Source organism: Hemibagrus wyckioides, linkage group LG07, assembly GCF_019097595.1.
Source record: "Hemibagrus wyckioides isolate EC202008001 linkage group LG07, SWU_Hwy_1.0, whole genome shotgun sequence".
Lineage (NCBI taxonomy): Eukaryota > Metazoa > Chordata > Actinopteri > Siluriformes > Bagridae > Hemibagrus > Hemibagrus wyckioides.
Genome location: NC_080716.1, coordinates 22517760 through 22538029, shown reverse-complemented (window position 1 = coordinate 22538029; position 20270 = coordinate 22517760). Strand labels below are relative to the sequence as shown.

At 40.0% G+C, this 20270-nt stretch overlaps 3 protein-coding genes across 5 annotated transcripts; 1 reads left to right on the top strand and 2 right to left on the bottom strand.

Moving 5' to 3' along the window:
• Positions 1-128: 128 nt before the first annotated feature.
• Positions 129-6875, bottom strand: tinf2 (TERF1 (TRF1)-interacting nuclear factor 2). Its single transcript, XM_058395748.1, has 10 exons — positions 6602-6875; positions 5525-5727; positions 5198-5296; positions 4588-4689; positions 4318-4428; positions 3651-3774; positions 2726-3539; positions 2495-2553; positions 694-776; positions 129-554 (listed from the first exon to the last, which is right to left on the bottom strand). The coding sequence occupies exons 1-10, from the start codon at positions 6642-6644 to the stop codon at positions 435-437; spliced, it is 1758 nt and encodes a 585-aa protein (XP_058251731.1). The 5' UTR covers positions 6645-6875; the 3' UTR covers positions 129-434.
• Positions 6876-8443: 1568 nt separating this feature from the next.
• On the top strand, positions 8444-10599 carry cideb (cell death inducing DFFA like effector b). The gene is made up of 5 exons (XM_058394194.1): positions 8444-8600; positions 8962-9076; positions 9394-9543; positions 9768-9964; positions 10436-10599. The coding sequence occupies exons 1-5, from the start codon at positions 8575-8577 to the stop codon at positions 10581-10583; spliced, it is 636 nt and encodes a 211-aa protein (XP_058250177.1). The 5' UTR covers positions 8444-8574; the 3' UTR covers positions 10584-10599.
• A 422-nt stretch (positions 10600-11021) lies between these two features.
• homezb (homeobox and leucine zipper encoding b) lies at positions 11022-17186 on the bottom strand. 3 transcript variants are annotated; one of them, XM_058394193.1, is made up of 3 exons: positions 16811-17186; positions 15683-15967; positions 11022-13798 (listed from the first exon to the last, which is right to left on the bottom strand). In XM_058394193.1, exons 2-3 carry the CDS (start codon positions 15959-15961, stop codon positions 11930-11932), a joined length of 2148 nt encoding a protein of 715 aa, XP_058250176.1. In that variant the 5' UTR covers positions 15962-15967; positions 16811-17186; the 3' UTR covers positions 11022-11929. The 3 variants fall into 3 exon arrangements, with proteins under 3 accessions (XP_058250176.1, XP_058250175.1, XP_058250174.1); XM_058394192.1 differs by having other exon boundaries at positions 15683-15970; positions 16811-17185; XM_058394191.1 differs by lacking the exon at positions 16811-17186 and adding an exon at positions 16237-16797 and having other exon boundaries at positions 15683-15970.
• Between the last annotated feature and the right edge of the window lie 3084 nt (positions 17187-20270).

Here is a 20270-nt window from a genome sequence, read left to right as displayed (position 1 = left end):
TAATTTTATTTCTTAGAGATATATGTCAGAATTGTAACAAATAACAAATTTGTAGCTATAGAACACATTATAAACATATTTTACTTCAAAGTATATTTATTTATTATTAAACAACATTTTACATAGGTAGTATCCAACATTATTATATTAATATATATGTGTAAAAAAAAACAAAAAACAACTAGACTAAATCATGCATAAATAAACATAGCTAGTCTCACTCAGGACTCATTTATTTCAGGAAAATTAAAAAGTTATGGAGCATATTTATTAATGCTGATCTAATGTATAAATAGAAAAACTTGAACAGGGTGACATTGGGAATGCCTACATGTATAAACAACATCTATGAACATTTATTTAAAAACAGGAAATAATGCGACATTAGGGTAGTAAGCGTTTGTAAACCAGGTGAATGGTCATTAAACCGAACCTCATCTGCACCCGTTTCCTGGAGAGAGGTGGTCACGGCGGAAGAAGGCAGGAGTCCAGAATTCATGTAAAGTGGGAATATACGTGTCGCTCTTTGTCTTGCAGTATCGCTTTGTAAACAGCTATAAGAATAAAAAACATCACTATTATTATCTTTATTACTATAATTATTACTATTAACATGATAGTATAATTCTTAGATTTTTTAGATCACTGTTTTACCAGATGCTTAGCATGCATATACACAAGAAATGTACTAACCCTTCCTTTAAATTTCTCAGAGGCTTCATCTTCTGAATCTACAATAACGTCATCTGTGGAGTGAGTTACAGGAGAAGCCGTATCTGAAAGAAACGGAAAAGAAAACATTAGAGATACAGTAAAAAAAAAAGAAGACACTGTGAAATGGCTCTTTCTTTGTTTAATTTTGTTTGAGTCTTTGGCCTTTAAATGAACTTTACCCCCTTATCTCCACCCCACCCTTTGTAAAAGAAAAAAAAAAGTGGGAGAGCAGGGTTAGTTTTATGTAAGTTTTCATTTCTTTTATAATAATTCACCCACCCAGGATGCAGACAGTTAATAAAATCACAAACTCTTCTTTTCCAAGATTAAATTCCACAAACTCCACAATGAGTTGCAGTTTAAAAATAGCACTGGCCCAAGGACAACCAGAGAGAACAGATGTGCGACTTGACAAACATTCACAGACTTCTGCACAACCGATAATTGTTATTACTGATGTGCTGCCCTCAGTATATGTCCTGAATATAACTTTACAGCCAGACACAACCAAATTATATACAACAGTAACAAAACAACTGATAAAGCCATCATTAATGATCATTACAGGAAAAGGCCATGCAAACTGATTGTGAGGTTGATTAATAATGCAACAGAGGGGAAAAAGCTGTGAGGACATTCGTAGCGTATGAGGTCACCTGAAAATAATGTGCAAGAAAGCAGAAGACAAAGAATTCATCCTGAATGACCTGCATATCAATATATATATTTAAAAATCTTCCATCCATCTCTTTCCTGTACTGTTTATCCTACACAGGGTTGCAGGGAGCCTGGAGTCTATTCCAGGTGGTTCGGAACACACAGTACAGGACACCCTGGACAGGGTACTAACCCACTGCAGGGCAAAAACGCACACCTTCTGACCCAATCACACACTACAGATAATTTATAGGATGGCAATCAGCCTGCAGCACATGTCTTAGGTCTGGTAGATGAAACCTGAGTATCCTGAGGAAAACTCTGAAGCACAGGGAGAAGATACAACCTCCACAACTCTCAACCCTGGAGATGTGATGCAAACATGCTAACCACTGTGCCCTCTGGTATCTTCACCTGTGCAAAAGACTTTAATTTATGATTCAATTGCCAGATGAATTTTTTTCAGTTTAAATTTTTTATACAATTTGGACTATTTCATTTTGGTTTTCTACATTACCCACAATGCAACTGAATGTAGACGGCTAGTGGCAGCTGTGGGAATTCATCCCTACCTAAAGCAAGTGATGCGGCAGCGTTTTAGTCTTTTATTCTGTCCAGATCTCTTACCTCCTCTACTGCGCACTCTGCTGAAACAGATAAGCTTCTCCAAATTCAGTTTCATTCTAATATAAATGTCCACACCATCCTGCTTGTCATCACGTAGATCGTAGACTACTGAGCCGAGTCTCTGCTGTAACTCATCGTTGTCTTTACTACTTATACACTGGACTTCTTATAATTATGATGCAAACCGTTGGTGTGTGAGAAAAGAAAATCTTGCTCTTTTCTCTGTAGGAGATAACTGTGAAACCTGCTAGCCATCACAGGGAGTCAGCGTAACTGTGCTAGCAATATGACGCCGAATAGAAAAACTACAAAATGAACAAAAAAGCTGGTACCAGAATCACTAAACACATCTCAAATATTTTCAAATACATTTCTGAGTTTCAGGTCTTTTCCACCCAAAGTGCATGTCCGACATTTTTAGTTCTTAATGATTCATTTCCACAAATGTTGATTCCAGCTGAGATCTAACTCATAACTACGATTATGTTTACGTTACCTGAGTTTTCCATCCTGAAAGACGTGAGTGTGGGGATGCAAGGAGAGCCAGCATATACTCTACATAAAAAGAAAACCCAAATATTACTGAAATATACCAAACAATGTTTATTTCACATTCCTATAGAAACATTACTGAACTTGTATTAGTCACAAGACCTCTATTTTATCTCTGACATTAGTGAATATTCATCTATGTATAGTGCATTCGTATTTAGGGAGTCTCTCTCACTGCTGATCAACTTTGCCGCTCAGGTTCTTCTCAGGAGTCTCCGAGAGGCTGAGCTTCCTCTTTCGGTTCCCAGCATCGACACATCTCACTGCAGACCCGCCCTCAGTGGCAGGTTTTCTTGGAGACACTGTAGTATGTTCCTCACTGGTCGAGGTGTTCACCGTTTGAGTAGATGATTTTAGTTCCAGTCTTGGAATGATGACTTGAAGCTGACGTTTCATACAGGAAGCAAAGTCAGCATGAAGACCTGACTCTTTTTGTGACCTTGTTTCCTGGCGATTTCTCCGAGGTGTCTTGCTGCTATCTTTTCTTTTCATCTTCTGTCCCAAATCCATCATTTTGTCACCGCTCCTTGTGCTTTGTTTTGCTTTTGCACCACTCTTTCTACTACTTCTTCTCATTGGTCTGGTTTGAGATTCATCCTCCTCTTCGACTTCACTGCTCGTCGCACAGTGCTCCTCATTTGGACTTTTCTCTAAAATCGCACTCTTCTGACCGGACCTCGATTTGACCCTTGTGTAAATAGAACTCTCTGTATCTTCATCGCTGTCCTTTTCTGAAAGAGGTTCTACATTCTGATTGGTTGAAGCTGCACGTGGGATGTCTGCAGTTGATATTGAGCCAATTACAGGTGAGATGTGGGACACAGATCCTCTCGCATGCCTCTTGATGGATTTTTGTGTTGATGAGGAGGGGCTTGGGATCATGTTCGGTGTGGGAGTGGATCCTGATTGGTTGCTGTCTCGCACTTTTCCTGAGAGAGGGAGGGAAAGCGAGGAGAGGATGGAGTCCCCAAAGGAGGAGGGAACGGATGCTGAAACAGAGAAGTGTGTTTTTAGCCAAAGAGATTGAATGAGGAAAAAGAGGCAGAAGTGAAAAAGTTACAAAGCTGAGCACATATTATTGCTGTTGTCACTGTTGTTACCTGTGGAGTCCAGGTGTCCGAGGCATTTCTCGTGCTGCAGTAGAGTCCTGAGGAGTTGCGGCTGAGACGCAGAGCGTGCACACTCCTCCAGAACAGCTGGAGCTGCAGTAAGCCACGATACAGTCTGAAACATAGAGGACATCACCTGTAGGTTTAACTGTAGGATACTCAAGCTGTGTTTTGATACTAGGTAATAATAAATGCTGATGAAATTCCATACCAACTATTCAGTATGATCCAGTGAAGGCCTGAGGGATTAAATCACTTAAATAACACATAAAACTAGATCCAAGGGAATCATGTGCATGTGAATCATGGCAGATGTTAAAGAGTTGCTTAATAAATCCACTACCAAAGCAGTGACTATGCTAGAGCAAGCTTTTTTTTTCACAATGTCCTGGCAAAAACCAAAAGTGTGATGATCCTGTTTTTTGACATAAATGAACTCATCTAGAAAGCATGAGAAAGGAAAGAAAAGAAAAGTTTTTAACCAGAAAGGCAATCACTTCTTTTTCCCACATTAACTTGTTCATTGAGAGTTTGTTCACCTTGAATATGGCTAAGTACTGAAATAATGACTAAATTAATTATGCAAAATCAGCCACAGACAATACAAAGTTAAACTCATGATTAAAAAAAACAAAAAAACAACAACACAGAGTCAAACCTGAGCCAGATCTGGGACAGGAAGCAGCTGGTCCAGTCTGGTCAGAAACTCCCACAGTAGTTTCTCCAGTGCAGAGTCATACTGAGGCCCGTACTGAGAGTTAAACTCCTCCTGAAGTATTGAATTAAAAAAAATGAAATAAACTGAGTCAATCCTATGTACATATGTCTTTAAATGAGAGAGAAAAGAAACCAAAGAAAGAGAACAATGCCATCAGAGAGAAAGATTAGCAATTGCTGATCAATAATCCATAAATAACAAGAGTCTCACCTTGAAGAACTGCTCTCTCTCTGCTGGCTTCTCGAGCAGAGTCTGCACAAGTGTGTGAAAGTTCTTCACAGCCATCTCCACTTTCTGATCAGACCGGATTCTCTACAAATGGCAGAAAAAAAAGCGAGAGCTTTCAGTACTATGCAACGTTGTCATATCGTTCTAGCTGCACTGCTTTCTTCTTTTTCTTTTATTTTCAAAAATCTTGTGAAAAATCTTTAAATCTTACAGAAGCTGTTTATACAAATAATTGTCATAATATAGAAAAACGTATATCCTGAATTTGTACATTTATCTTAAGCTGCTTTGTGATAATGACCATTGTTAAAAGCTCTATACAAATATAAATGAACTGAACCTTGCTCACACAGTCATGGCCTACTTTTGAGCAGCAGCATGGCATAATTATGAAATGTTATTATTGTGGAAAGCAGTGTTTCACAAAATAATGAGGCAAATCTTTGAATGTAAGGAGGAACCTGGAATTTATTTCAATTTGTGGCTGCAAAACATTTGAGAACTGTGATGTAATAAGGGCAAAAAAAACAGGATGTCTAAATCTAAGTGAAAAAGGCAAGAAGACAGAGAGAGGAAGGTTAAAGTCACTCACTTTACTGTTGGGTAGGGCAGGAGCACGAAGTCTCTCTAGCTGGGAGAGAATGAGCTCAGCGTCAGAAGACTGGGCCTCACGGAGCTGCTCCAGGATCAACTACAGCAATAACACAAACACAGCAAGATCAACTACAATCTGAGATTAGACTCTCTACCTGAGTCCTTGTAAATAGTAGATAAATAAAAAACAATCTGATAACAAGGATCAGTAGAGGACACATAAGAAACACACTGAAGTGACGAACAGACTTGTGTTGTTTGTTGTCTCAGTACAATGAGCTGCTACACTTCATACATGCACTCAGACTCATGCACTTAAACTCACCCGTGCCCGCAGACCCACGCTCAGCTTGGCCTGATGTCGATAACTTAGCAATCCAGGTACAGTCTCTGATACTGACGTCACAAACTCCTCCAGCTTTCCATAGAGCATCGCATCCCGCTGCTGCATCACTTTCCACATGGCCGCAGAGACCAGTCTCAGTGGAGGGGCCAGAAGCCGAAGTGAAGCAATGGGCAAAGGTTCATCTGATTGGAAGAAGAAATTAAACAGAACTGATATGAGAGCTCTAATTGATGCCGTTACACTCAAAGTAACTGAGTCAGTTCTCTGTAAACCCCTGAAGCTTTTAGTTTATTTAAAATGCAAGATGGAAAAAAAAGCACCATCTCCCAATGAGAAGGAAGGTATGAGTCAGGACTTTTCTCTGTTCTGGTACCTAGAGGATGGAATAAACTTGCCCTAGATGTCTGAACAGCAACAAACGACGTCTACAGACCCACATCTTCCTGAAAACTAGCACTTAAAAACTAATTTTTAAGTGCTAGTTTTCAGGAAGATGTGGGTCTTTTGCTTGCTGTATGATCTCCTTGGCAGAGTTTTTCACTGTCTGTATTCTTAGTCTGTGAACTAGTTAACTTCAAATGTCAAAAAGCACTTCTTGAAGTGGCTCTGGATAAGAGTATCTACCAAATGCCGTAAATATAAATCTACACAGATCACCAAACATGATGAGTAAGTGTGATGACCATTTCGGTCTTCGGTGGTGACCATTTTGTCTTTTGTATTTTGCTCAACAAGTTGACCAGAATGTTGACATCTGGTTTGAATGATCTAGAGTGTGATTATTAGGTGGTCTTAAGAGACACATTAACTTGATCATGATAAAAAATACACTTCTTAAAACATTATTATGAAACTCTAATAGCTGAAAACTTTGATACTGAAGCTTTCATGCCTGATATGACACTGTTATACTCTGTTTCTAACTGATATGGACAACCTCTCATCTCAGGAGCTACTGAAGTGTCATTCTGAGCAAAGGAAGCAATTATTTACACCAAATAAGAATTATATCCTTCATCTATTTTATAATACGGAGCCATTTAAAAGAAGACATACCGGTGTTGTTGTTTTTAATGCGTTGTGTTGTTCCCGATCTCATGTCGCGGCTGTCAAATATCTGGCGCTTTCAAAAATATTCTCCGATTTATTAAAATAACATCGATTTTATTCCAACGTTTAAAGTCTAAATGACAATCGCTCACAAACTAATGTTAAACGCCAGTATATTAGTTTAAAGCAGACTAAAGCAGATGATGACTGTAAACATTGCAGACTTTTCTTGGCTGCTTTTTCGCGCCGCGCCAAAATAACAGCAGGAACTATTTCCGTGTAAAAAGCTCACACATCCGGGCGCGTTCCAATCAACGCGTGACTCCGATATTGTAGTGCACTTGTTTTTTGGGAGTTTAGATTATTGACTACACTTCCGGTCTGTGGTTTATGAATAAGTTATCGACTGTTTGAAAGGAAGAGGGATATTAAAGAAATAGATGCACCGTTTCGATTTAGTTTCAAAAATAAAAATGAAACATATATATATAATGTAACACGCACACAAACACACACACACACACACACACACACACACACACACATCTATCTATCTATCTACACACTGACCGAATATTGTGTTGGTCTCCCTTTTGCTGCCAAAACAGCCCTGACCCATCTGACATAAAACATTGAGTCAACGTGTCTTGTGATGTTCAGACATTTGTTCCAAGCAGCAATATCAGTGAAATTTTACAAAGATAAAAATGTAACAGTTAGTATTATAGTAATACCAGTATTATAGTGACCAGGCATAACATCATGACCACCTGCCTAATATTGTGTTGGTCCCCATTTCCCTGCCAAAACACAACAAACTGTGAATCACTGTGTATTCGGACACCTTTCTATCAGAACTAGCATTAACTTCATCAGCAGTTTGAGCAACAGTAGCTCGTCTGTTGGATCGGATGACATGGGCCTTCTCTCCACACGTACATCAATGAGCCTTGACCACCCATGACCCTGTATCTGGTTCACCACTGTTCCTTCCTTGGACCACTTTTGATAGATACTGACCACTGAAGACCGGGAACACCCCACAAGAGCTGCAGTTTTGGAGATGCTCTGATCCAGTGGTCTAGCCATCACAATTTGGCCCTTGTCAAACTCACTCAAATCCTTACGCTTGCCCATTTTTCCTGCTTCTAACACATCAACTTTGAGGACAAAATGTTGACTTGCTGCATAATATATCCCACCCACTAACAGGTTCACTTCTCCTGTCACTGCTCATAATGTTATGCCTGATCAGTATATATATTCTATATATATAAAATGTTACACTATAAACTATAGAGTATGTTTTACTATATTTTGATGAAATGTTTCCCTTATTTTTATCAGGTTTTAATTTCACAAGCATGAAATGATTTCTAAACATTTCTGGGACATCACCCAGCCACGAAACAAGCCTCAGCCATGATTAGTTAAGTAAATATCTGCTGTAATTAGCTGAGTAGTGACTTGTGTAATAGTGAAAAGTTCTCTGGCTATAATCTAATTGAGCACATGTGATTTAACTCCCCATGTAGATCTAACCCTAATCACTAACCCTGGTCGAGCTGACACATTACATCATGAAACAACACACCAGGTACACTTCTTCAGTCTGAAATACACTAAAATCGATCTAGGATACTTTTACATTGCTACGTGATGTGCAAATCTTAAGCCTATGATTTGATCTACTGTATTTGTCTTATATGATAATCATAAATTAACTATTAAATCATCAGTTCCTAGATGTTTATGTATTTCAATCCTCCAATCTCAGCACTATCAGATAGAGGACTTTGTCCGATTACACCTCTGTATGAATCTTTCAGGTCAGGACAAAGTCCATAGATATAGAGGAGGCATCAGGGCAAGTCAGCTAACACACACCAGCACTTCCTATTAGAAAGAAAAGTAGAATCTAAGGACTAAATACTATGTGTATGTGTTTACAGGGAATTTAAGTCTCTGAACTTTTCAAGATGGAAACAACATCCTCACTGATTAAGTAAGTAAGCTAATGGCTTTGAGTTGCTTTAGTTATCGCAGTGTGTACATTTAACTACACTTTCTGTTAATTCTGCACTCCGTTTTAAGTAATCTTAATACTACTAACTAATAAAAATCAATAAATCTGTCTAGCTTTGTGTTCAAAGTCATGATGTAGATATTGCACTGTATGTTAAACAGTTTCAGTCCATACATCTGTACTGTATACACAGTGATTGTTGTCACATCGTACTGTACAGTGTGTTTGGGGAATAGCTTGTTAAGTCTCACGTTTTTTTAAAGTCAGTAGTCAGTTATTTTCCATTTATTACATAACTGAGGAATTATTTTCTGTCCCATTTTGATCACCCGTGTGTTAGGTCAGTGTCTCGGCGTGTGTGGTCTGCACCTCAGAGGCCTTTTAGAGTTTGCTCGTGGAACAGAGAGACCAGAAAGGGGCTCACTGCCTCAGACTTAGAGGAGCTGAAGGAAAGGGTGAGTAAAGAGTCCCTATATATTACTTTATAATAAATGGGATTAGGGCTCATAGTGGAAAAAGGGAGGTAAAGTATAATGGTTTCTCAAGCTAGAAACCATGATGAATCAAATAAATGATACAAAATACAAGTATAGTCAACTGGACAAAACCGTATAAGAAAAGTTAAACGGCTTCTTGGTTTCTCACTGGAAATACTCTTTTGCATGATTGTAAATACATGAAGTAAATAGCCATTAAGGGCTGTGTATAACCTGTTTTCCTAAGATTGCTGTCTATTCATAATGTACTGTTAAACATTGTGTGTGTATGTTAGGCAGCCCAGACTCTGCTCATTTCTACGCTGCTGTCTCTAGTGTGTGAGGAAGATGGCACTGAAGTGGACTCAGAGGAGTTCCTCTTGGCCCTGCCAGACAACACAGTGCTTATGGCCTTGGAGCCGGGACAGACCTGGAGACCACATCCTGTATGTGTGTGTGTGTGTGTGTATATGTGTTATATATACTGCTGATATGCTGATAATAACAGCGTCTGATCAGTCGTCCTAGCAATCACATTTCACTCTGTGTTACCTCTGAAGGGAAAACAGTTTAGCCTATTGAATGTTTAGTGTGTATGTGTGTGTGTGCATTTGACATATACTCACTGTATGTACTGCTGCTTATTTCTAAACAAGCTTCTCACTGACAGTTAGGCCATAGAGGCAGCAGTGTCAAACCTGCTGACAACAAACCCCGCACTGGTCGTGACATCGCCCGAGTGACCTTTGACCTTTATCGTCTGAACCCTAAGGATATTTTTGGTTCTCTAAGTGTGAAGGCCACATTCCAGGGTCTGTACTCGGTCAGCGCTGACTTCCAATGTCTGGGGCCAAAGAAGGTGCTTAGGTAAGAGGGACAGGGGCTGTTGTTGACTCTGAAACTGTTGTGTGTATGTGTGTGTGTTTTGAATGTGCTGTTTATCCTAAAGTTTGGCAGTTGCGGTTAGCATACAGTTAAACGATGCAAACTTTGATTTGGCAACAGATTGCAACATGAGGACAGGTTGCTGTGTTCTTCACACTGAGTAGCTTTATAGCCACAATATTATAAGCTGCAGGTATACATTTATTTTCCAGGTAATATTGGGGTAAAAGAAAGCAGGATTATTTTTTGTCCTATAGTAAAAACAGTCCATTCAATTTGCAAATGCTTTCGTATTCAACTAAGCAGAAGACTTAGGGATAATTATAAAATAAATAAATCTTTAATTTTTATTCTGAAATTTTTATATTTCTGTAATGCTGCTTTGAGACAGTGTCCATTGTTAAAATCACTATAATTGATGTCTCATATTGTTTCCCTATGTCCTTACAACAGAGAGGCCCTCAGACTGATCTCCACCGTACTCCATGCAGCAGGTCACATGTTAATCACGTCTGCCACCGTGATTCGCCGAATCATACAAGGAGCGGACTTCCTGCAAGCTCACGGTGCTCGCCAGATTCAGGCAGAATACTGGAACTGACTTGCTGCTCTTGTTTTGCAAAATGCAATTCATCTTAACAGTTCAACAACATCGTTCTTTGTCTATCCTCTCAGGGTCATTCAATATAGAAATGCAACATTAACAGGTTTATCTCATCAGTGTGCAGACCTGTTAAATGTGACTGTAAATATGAATCATTTCAATTATAGAATTAAAAATGTCTGTAAATGATAGTTATACTGCTGTGTTAATCACTATGATATTATTGGCTTGTGCAATATTCATATCAAAGATGCTCTTTAACAAACCATAGTTTTTTTGTTTATTAATGTTTTGGGGTGATATAAAAAATATTTCTCGGTCAGTCTGTAACTCTGATACATCACAGCATCATTGGATTGTTTTAATATATAGTGATGGCACAGTAAAGCAATCACGCTACGCAATTTTTCTCCATTTCATACAGCCCTCTTGTAAATATGCACTGTGTCAGCCCAATTCAAATATACTAATAAGAAAAAAAAAATCCTGAAGTCCACTTTATTGAGTTAAAATGTCATTGTAACCAAGGGAAAAAACATTTTCTAGAAATAGGTACAAAAATCTTCAAAAGCAGTAAAGGAATTTTCTAGTCAACTAAATAATAATTAAATGCATAGAATATCAAATGCATCATTCAAGCCTGTTTCTGTTGGATTGTGGTCCTGGGTCTAAATAAATTATAACGGAAATAAGCAATAATTAACATATAAGAACCGGATGTAAAATAATTCTCTTAAAACCATTTAAAATAGTTTTCACACCCACTGTTCTTTTAAAAGCAACACTTTAAAGGATTCATGGTCTGGAAGATCTGAACCATGTTAATACACTAAAAGTCAGTTATTCTTTTAAAATAAACATCTGAAATGTGCATCAAAAAAGACCTGAAACTAATTTCTACGCACGCTCCTATCCTGTTGAACACTGAAATGCTACACATGAAAACAGCAGTTTCACCCAGTGCTTGTGTTCTGCTAATCGCTCTGAACATCTTCCTTTCGCTTTCTTTCTTTCTTTCTTTTTTTTTTTCTTTTTTTTTTTAGTGTTATCATAAATAATTTCAGCTTAAATGAAACTGCTCAGATAGACAAAACTAAATACATAAATATTTGTGTATTAAAGGTCCTGACGAGGCACTGGATTATATTAATGCAACAATCCATTAGTGGTGAGAAACACTGGACATGAGAACATGAGAGACCATAAAATAAAATAAAAACTAAAAAAAATAACAAAAAAAACCTCTTCATGAAATACAGCATTTGGCAGCAATGTAGAGTCCAGCCTCTACTTTCCTGCTATTCTAAATACTCTTTAACATTTAATCTAAAAATTCTCCAGGGTCAAAGTTCACCCCCTGGCAGTACTGAGGAAGCTGTCTTGTATAATGCGTCCCATGACTTCGCCTCACTCTCTCCTGTGCCGTTACTGGGTTGCGGATTCCTAGACCTGAAGCTCGGATCTGTGCCTTCTGTCCATCTCCTGCTCCTGGGCCCTTTCCCCGCTCTCTTCTGCTGCTTCATGACACCTGCGCGTACGCGCTCTCGGTCGTCCGGGTGAATCCAGCGCAGGTTGGAGTGTTTAATGTGGTAGCGTGTGTCTCCGTACCACTGAACAATCTCAGTCCGTGTCAGTCCTGTCTTCTGCTGCAAAACTGTGTAGTCTTCGCTGGTGGGCCACTGGCAGTGCAGGAAGCTCTGCCTCAGCATGTTTAACTGCTCCCATGTCTTCTTCCGGAGGTTGGGCTCGGGACCCAGGCTGGTTTTCCAGCCTTGAAGGAGTGACGGAGATGGAGAAGAGGAAGCAGGGGATGGAGAAGGGACGATAGCAATCTCACGTCGCTCCTGTTTAACGGAAGCCTGGCCGTCTTTGTGTGACGGCTCTTCACTCTGTTCCCCTTTCCTTATGTTTGACTCACCAACCCCATCTTCTACTGGGCCCTGCTGATCCTCCATGTCCACATCGAGCTCAAAGTCAAGCCCCACCCCTGAGGCCTCGCCATCCTCCTGAAACTCATCGCTGTTCAATTGTTGTTGAAATCTACCCGAGGGCTCAGGTGACTGACTCGGCTTGCTCAGTTCAGCCAGCCAGGACCGACCGCTCCTGCGAAGCTGGTAGCGACTGTCAGCAAACCACTTCCGGATCTCATGTCGTCCGAGCCCGGTGACGCGCTGTAGCCGCTGCACTTCAGCCTCAGACGGCCAGTTCTTTTGGACAAAGCTACGGCGAAGAGCCATCAGCTGTGCTTTGGATTTCTTCCGCTGTTGGGTTATGGGTGGACCACAAACCACGGCTGATTTGGACAGAGCTCGATAAGTGCTGGAGCTCTCAGCCTTGGGCTCGTGAGGAGGTAAATGATTTAGATCTCTAGGCAACTGAGCATGGTCTTTGTCCACAGATGCATTCTGAAAATCAGCCACACACTGGTTCTCAGTTTGCTGCTGAACAAATGTCTCTACACCGTTGCTGTACTGAGGAATGATGCTGTTTTGCCTGCTGTTTAAGTCACTGGCTTCATCCTGGGAGAAAACTGGTTGTGGTGTGTAGTGTGCATAACCCGTATATACGTTTGTCACAGGCGCTTGTATAACACCCTGCTGTTGGGTCTCAGGTGTCCTCTCTTCATGTGCTAAATAATCCTCTTCTTCTTCCTCACCCTCTTCCCCGAGTGACATTCTTTGCAGACGCCGCAGCTTAAGCCGCGTCTGCCGGATGTCGTCGTCTGCCCAGCTGATCCCGTAGCGGACGCGCTGCATCATAAACCACACTTTGACGCGCTCGGCTGAGAGGGAGCAGCGGCGTGCTAGAGCACTGGCCTCCTGCTCTGTGGGGTAGGGAAAGGCATTAAATGCCTCTACCAGGTCTGATACTGCATCCAGCTCGTTAGTCTGCTCGGAACGCACCCACACCAGCTTCAGTCCTTCAGACACCAGTGGAAGACACACCAAGTGCGTCTGGTTGAGGCCGGACGTGCCTGAGGAGGCTGAGTCCTCGCTTTGGCTTCCTTTTGTAGACTCTGAAGAGGATGAGGCTTTCCTCTGAGGCAAAATGGAGGCAGGAGAAATGCTTTGGCTGTCTTTAGCAGCAGGTGTGTTTTTCACAGTCTCTTTTTGCTCCGCTGCTTGTACCTGGTTCTCTGCATTGCATGTACTTATGCTGGTCTCCTCTGAGTCCATGGGTGAGGAAGACATGGACCCTTCGGAAAATTCAGACTGTGAAGGAAAAATGGAAATAATGTGAATATAGGTTACATAAATTTTAAATGCACCATTAAAGCTCTGTAGATTAGGTCAGACAGAAGCATGAACTAATATCTGTCTTATATAACAATTGTCTGACAATAAAAACAACAATATATAAAGTCTTAAAGCCCACCGCATCACACATCACCTGGCAACAAGCCTATAGTGAGCTGACTTGCTGCTCAATAAAACTAGATTTATTTATATAGCACTGTTGACAATAGACATTGCAACATAGCAGCCATATAGAAATCCAGGCAGATCCCTAATTAGCAAACTATAGGTGACAATGGCAAACAAAAAACACACCAACAGTATAACTTCAAAGGAAAATATGAGATAAAATAGACTGAAATGGTAACCCATCCTTTTTTGGACAATGTCAGACAGTATATAAATATTCTATATCATATATAGTATTTCTGCCACAACTTTGTGTTTCATCTGTGATTTTTTCCCTTTCTTTCTTATTAACATTCAGAATGAGATCAACTGAAGGCGTATGAGGGAACGGCTGTTTATTTTGCTTTAGTAAATTAAAAGATAAAAGGAACTGGCCTCACAGACTTCCCACATCATTAACATGGATATATAACGATGGTTAATAAAATGTATGTGGGATTTGTTGTTTAATAAATAAAAAGATGTAACTGTTAATAAATTGCTGCATTATAAAACATGATAGCCCCATTAAGTTAAGTGAACTGATTTCTTCTTTTTAACTCCAATTGTCATAAAAGGTTTTGAATATTATATTCAGTTTTCACCGAGTCAAACCTAAAGGAAGCCACTGTCTTGTGAGTTGAAACAGCTTATTAAATCAGCTTATCTAAGTTTAACTATTTTGAAATGTCTTACAGCGTGTAGTATAAGAGGAATAATACACTTCAGCTCAAGGACATGCTGTTATTTTTAAATAATCTTCTTCGAGGTGCCTTGAGTACTTTCACATTCACAGTATAACCAGATGTGAATTTCTCTTCGAAAACAAACAAACAAACAATATTTTACATACACAGGTTTGTGTATAGATGTACACTTTATTGCCAAAGGTTTTGGGACACCCCTCCAAATCACTGAATTCTGGTGTCGTTTTTCAGGGGTTGGGCTCGGCCCCTTAGTGCCAATGAAAGGAACCCTTAAGGCTTTATCATACTAAGACATTTTGAACAATTTCATGCTCCCAACTTTGTGGGAACAGTTTGGGGATGACCCCTTCCTGTTCCAACATGACTGTACACCAGTGCACAAAGCAAGGTCCATATAGACATGGATGAGTGAGTTTGGTGTGGAGGAACTTGACTGACCTGCACAGAGTCCTGACTTCAACCTGATAGAACACCTTTGGGATGAATTAGGGAGAAGACTGCGACCCAGACCAAAACTGCGTTGTCTGGCTTTACATGCACATGAATTTTATATGGGGTTGGCCCGCTCTGTGCACCTATAACAGCTTTAACTCTTCTGGGAAGGCTTTCCACAAGGTTTAGGAGTGTGGTTATGGGAATTTTTGACCATTCCTCTAGAAGCACATTCGTGAGGTCAGGTCTAGCTGGTTCACGAGAAGGTCTGGCTTGCAGTCTCCGCTCTAATTCATCCCAAAGGTGTTCTATCAGGTTGAGGTCAGGACTCTGTGCAGGCCAGTCAAGTTCCTCCACACCAAACTCACTCATCCATGTCTTTCTGGACATTGCTTTGTGCACTGGTGTACAGTCATGTTGGAACAGGAAGGGGTCATCCCCAGACTTCCTGAGTTCCTTATTTCACTGGAAATAAAGAGGCCCCCTGAATTTGATGATTTGGAGGAGTGTCCCAAAACTTTTGGCAATATAGTGTATGTGTGCACTAACTCACATTTCCTGCTGGTGGGCTCTTCTGTCCCTCTGAGGTTTGGTCTCGCGCTCCTTTACTCTCCTCATCTTTTGCTGGGCTCGGGGCGGGCAGAGCAGTAACGGGATGGACAGAGTGCAGATGTTGACTGAGAGCGCAGACATCCGGTGCTTTGTAGCCGCAGATCCGACATTCATAAGCATCACTCGCCTCGCTGTCCCCGGTTTCCGCCTCCGCTCTCACTCGCGCCTCCAGCTTCCGGTTTTCCTCGCGCTGCTGCTGCGGGGGTTCACACTGCTGCATGGCGACCTGCTAAAGAATGAAAATATAACACGAATAACACTAAGACACAACAAAATAAACCGGCAGCACAATAAAAAAAAGAAGAAGCAATAATAAGCTTATAGGTAGCGTAAGCCTGGGATAAATAACTCTAAGAGTGAAGTTTTCTGAGTCACTAGAAAACAAAAATAACTAGTTGAAACATTTCCAAAATCATTGTGATATTTGAGTGAAATCGTATTTAATAGATCCGAAAAGTCAAAAAGTGCAAGTTTTTGGTCAGAGAGTTTATATACCTGAGAAATGAACACACATGTAGGTGATAACTGATAAACCGCTATGATACCGCTAATGTTTATTATCTCACTGGATGAAGATATAAACAAACCGTGTTCATTATGTACAAAGAGTTCATGCAACACTTTCATGTTGGTAAAACAACTGAAATGTCAAAATGCAAACATTTCAAGCTTCGGTGATTTACTAACGTAAAGAGCTAAATCTCCCATTCTTCACGGGTTTAAAGCTCTTGTCCAGACCAGGCGCTACACCGCCATGACAGTTATGGAGCTATAACTATTAAAAGTGTCATTAAGTCATGGCGATGCTGCTGTACACGGGACAGTACAGCTACATGGAGAATTCCTCATCTGGGCCAAAAAGCTAACATTATCGATCTGCTAGTCGGAACAAAGGCTTTTAGCTCTGTGGCTAGCTAACCCGCTGTAACAACATGGCTAGACATCTGAATGAAGCCGCATGAAAGCAGGACAGCTGACGATTTCAGGCGAAACACTCCACTGTCCCGGGATAACAAAGATGGCCCGCGTTAACGAGGCTGTAATGAGTTGCCAGCGTAGGTACACTTGCCTCAGATCGTAGTTGTCAATCTGTCACAGTTTGGTTTGTCGCATCTTCAACGTGTGAAACCAGAAACGCTGAAGATTTTCTGGATTCAAAATAAAAGCTCCTGGACCTCCTCACTTTCCATTCATTCTATCCAGATCCAGTGGAAACATATAAAACATACTGTACAGTTTCAGTAACAACAATGTTGCCTGTAGGTATTAAAACGAGTCTTAGAACAAGTCAATACAAGTCATAATTACAGGTGGCACTGGAGATAATCATAACTTACACCTAGTGTTAGGTTCAGGATCCATCACAAACTGAGAAGGATCAAGTTTTATAGAGAGGATGAATGAACTGATTTGTTTATAGTTTGTTAATAACCTTTACACATTATGAGCCTTTTTATATTGAGATAGACTCAACAGAAATGTGAGTAATCATGTAAAAACCTGATTTTGAATATTATTATTTAGACTTTTGTTTTGCTATAGATAGATAGATAGATAGATAGATAGATAGATAGATAGATAGATAGATAGATAGATAGATAGATAGATAGATCGATCGATCGATCTCTGGAAAAAAAATAAGAGCCCACTGCCCAATCTCCAGAATTGAACCCTATTGAAAACCTCTGGAATGTCATCAAGAGGAAGATGGATGGTCACAAAACCGTCAAGCAAAGCTGAGCTGTTTGCTTTTTTGCAGAAAGAGTGGTATAAAGTTCCCCAACAGCAATGTGAAAAACTGGTGGAGAGCATGGAGCCAAAACGCATGCAAATCAGGGTTATTCCACTAAATACTGATTTCTTAATGTTATTTAGCCAAAGCATTAACACAATTTGTTATTTGCATTTTGTTTAATTTGAGTTATTAAAGCTCTGCAAATACTGTATTTTATATATATATATATATATATATATAGTGTGTGTGTATATATATATAAATATTTTTTATAAATATTTATATTTATATATAAAGTTTGAATTGAAATTTAGGCTTATGGTTTGCAAAAGAGAAATCTAACATTAACTTCATGCTTATTCACACCTCATGCCCAGTGTGCCTTGCCTTGACTAGACTCAGGATTATGAATGAAAGGCAAACATACACAAGTGCTTCATTCAGCTGTTCTGATCAAATTTTGGTATTTACACCTCACAGTTTTTCCAGACAAGACAGACGGCACACCTTGTCCTATATCTTCTTTCCCTGATCTCTCTTATGAGGGGTTTTTTGTTGTGGAATGTCTTGAGAACACTGGTTATTAGGAACACTGGGTACATGGGAACACAATGGTGATATTTAAATCAAGTTCTATAATATATGTTACATAACTGATTGGAAACAAACTTATAATATGAGATAGCTGCACATTTACAGGTAATAACGAGGGATCAGGAGCAAAATAAAAAGTGTTAAAGTTCTTGAACATGTAGTAACATACACTGATCAGGCATAGCATTATGAGCAGTACCAGGTGAAGTAAGTAACACTGATTATCTCCTCATCATGGCTCCTGTTAGTGGGTGGGATATATTAGGCATCAAGTGCACATTTTATCCTTAAAGTTGATGTGTTAGAAGCAGGAAAAATGGGCAAGTGTAAGGATTTGAGTTTGACAAGGACCAAATTGGATTAGAGCATCTCCAAAACTGCAGCTCTTATGGGGTGTTCCCGGTCTTCAGTGGTCAGTATCTATCAAAAGTGGTCCAAGAAAGGAACAGTGGTGAACCGAATGAACGTCCAAGGCTCACTGATGCACGTGGGGAGCGAAGGCTGGACCGTGTGATCCGATCAAACAGACAAGCTACTGATGCTGAGATTGCTGAAGAAGTTAATGCTGGTTCTGATTGAAAGGATTCAGAATACACAGACAGTGCATGATGGGTCATCAGGTTCTAATCTGAATATGAAAACATGTCCTCTTAATGACCACTTTCAGATGAAAATAAATGATAACAGCTGTAAACAGGATATGCATTCAAATATGATAGTTATTACTTTGCTTTTTATGACTAAAAAAAGGAAAAAAAAAGTGACACATTGTCTGTCTTTATAATATTACACAGTAAACATTGAGGATCATGACCAGCTTTATTTTAATACTGAAGGCACGGGAAACAAAACAAGAAGATAAAATGACTGAACGAGTAAAAGAAAGTAATTTACACAATGTAACAGTCACTTTCTCTTATACAGTCTCACATTAAAAAGAGTGTCCTCAAACCAGATGAAAATAATAACAAGGACTGAATCTCTTCACTACAGCAGTATCAGGAGGTTTACAGAGCTCCAAATTGTGATTTGTTTTCTCTTGTAATCATCATTAATTCCCAGTAGAATTGCATGATGAGTCTGTTCATGTATACACACCCTGACAAAAGTCTTGTCGCCTATCCAAGTTGTAGGAACAACAAATAATAACTTGACTTCTAGTTGATCATTTGGAATCAGAAGTGGCTTATATGAAAGACAAAGCCCTCTAGATTATGCTTATTTTACCAAAATAAAATCTTATCATGCCATGATTTTTAATTATTTAATTAGGACAGAAAGGTCAGACTTTACTTACACAAAAGTCTTGTCACATCTTTAAAGGATTCAACCAATCACAGATTAGAGCATCACCTGTGAAATACTGTAATTAACACATTCCCAGGTGTGTAGAAGAAGAACCCCAGCACACCCAACCTTCATTTGAAATGCATCCTGACCTGACAGCATGCCAAAGATTCAACCACAGACCAAAGTGCTGATCATCAAGAGCCTGAGGTGGCAGACATCTTTAATGTATCTAAACGTCAAGTGTAGAGGATAAGAAAAAGATTTGAAGAAACTGGTGAAGTTCATGACAGGCCCATAAGACAACTGTTCGAGAGGACCGTTTGTTGGTTCGACAGTCCAGGGCCAGCCCTTTTTCACTGCAGCAGAGCTACATAACTGGTCACCAGAAACCCCTGTATCTACAAGAACAGTTTGTCGAATTCTCTCACGCAGTGGTCTCAATGGCCGAATTAGTGCTCAGAAACCAGCATTAAACAGAAGACAACTAAAAAATCGTGTTGCATTTGCCAAGGCCCACAGCTTGCAGGAAGGATGGACTGTGGAAAAGTGGCAGAAGGTTGATTTTTCCGATGAATCATCTATTGAACTGCATCCCAATCGTCGCACATACTGCAGAAGACCTACTGGAACCTGCATGGACCCAAGATTCACACAGAAAACAGTCAAGCTCGGTGGAGGAAAAATCACGGTTTGGGGTTATGTTCAGTATGGGGGCGTGCGAGAGAACTTCAGAGTGGATGGCAACATCAACAGTCTGAGGTATCAAGACATTCTTGCTGCCCATTACATTCCAAACCACAGGAGAGGGCAAATTCTTCAGCAGGATGGTGCTCCTTCTCATACTTCAGCCTCCACATCAAAGTTCCTGAAAGCAAAGAAGGTCAAGGTGCTCCAGGATTGGCCAGCCCAG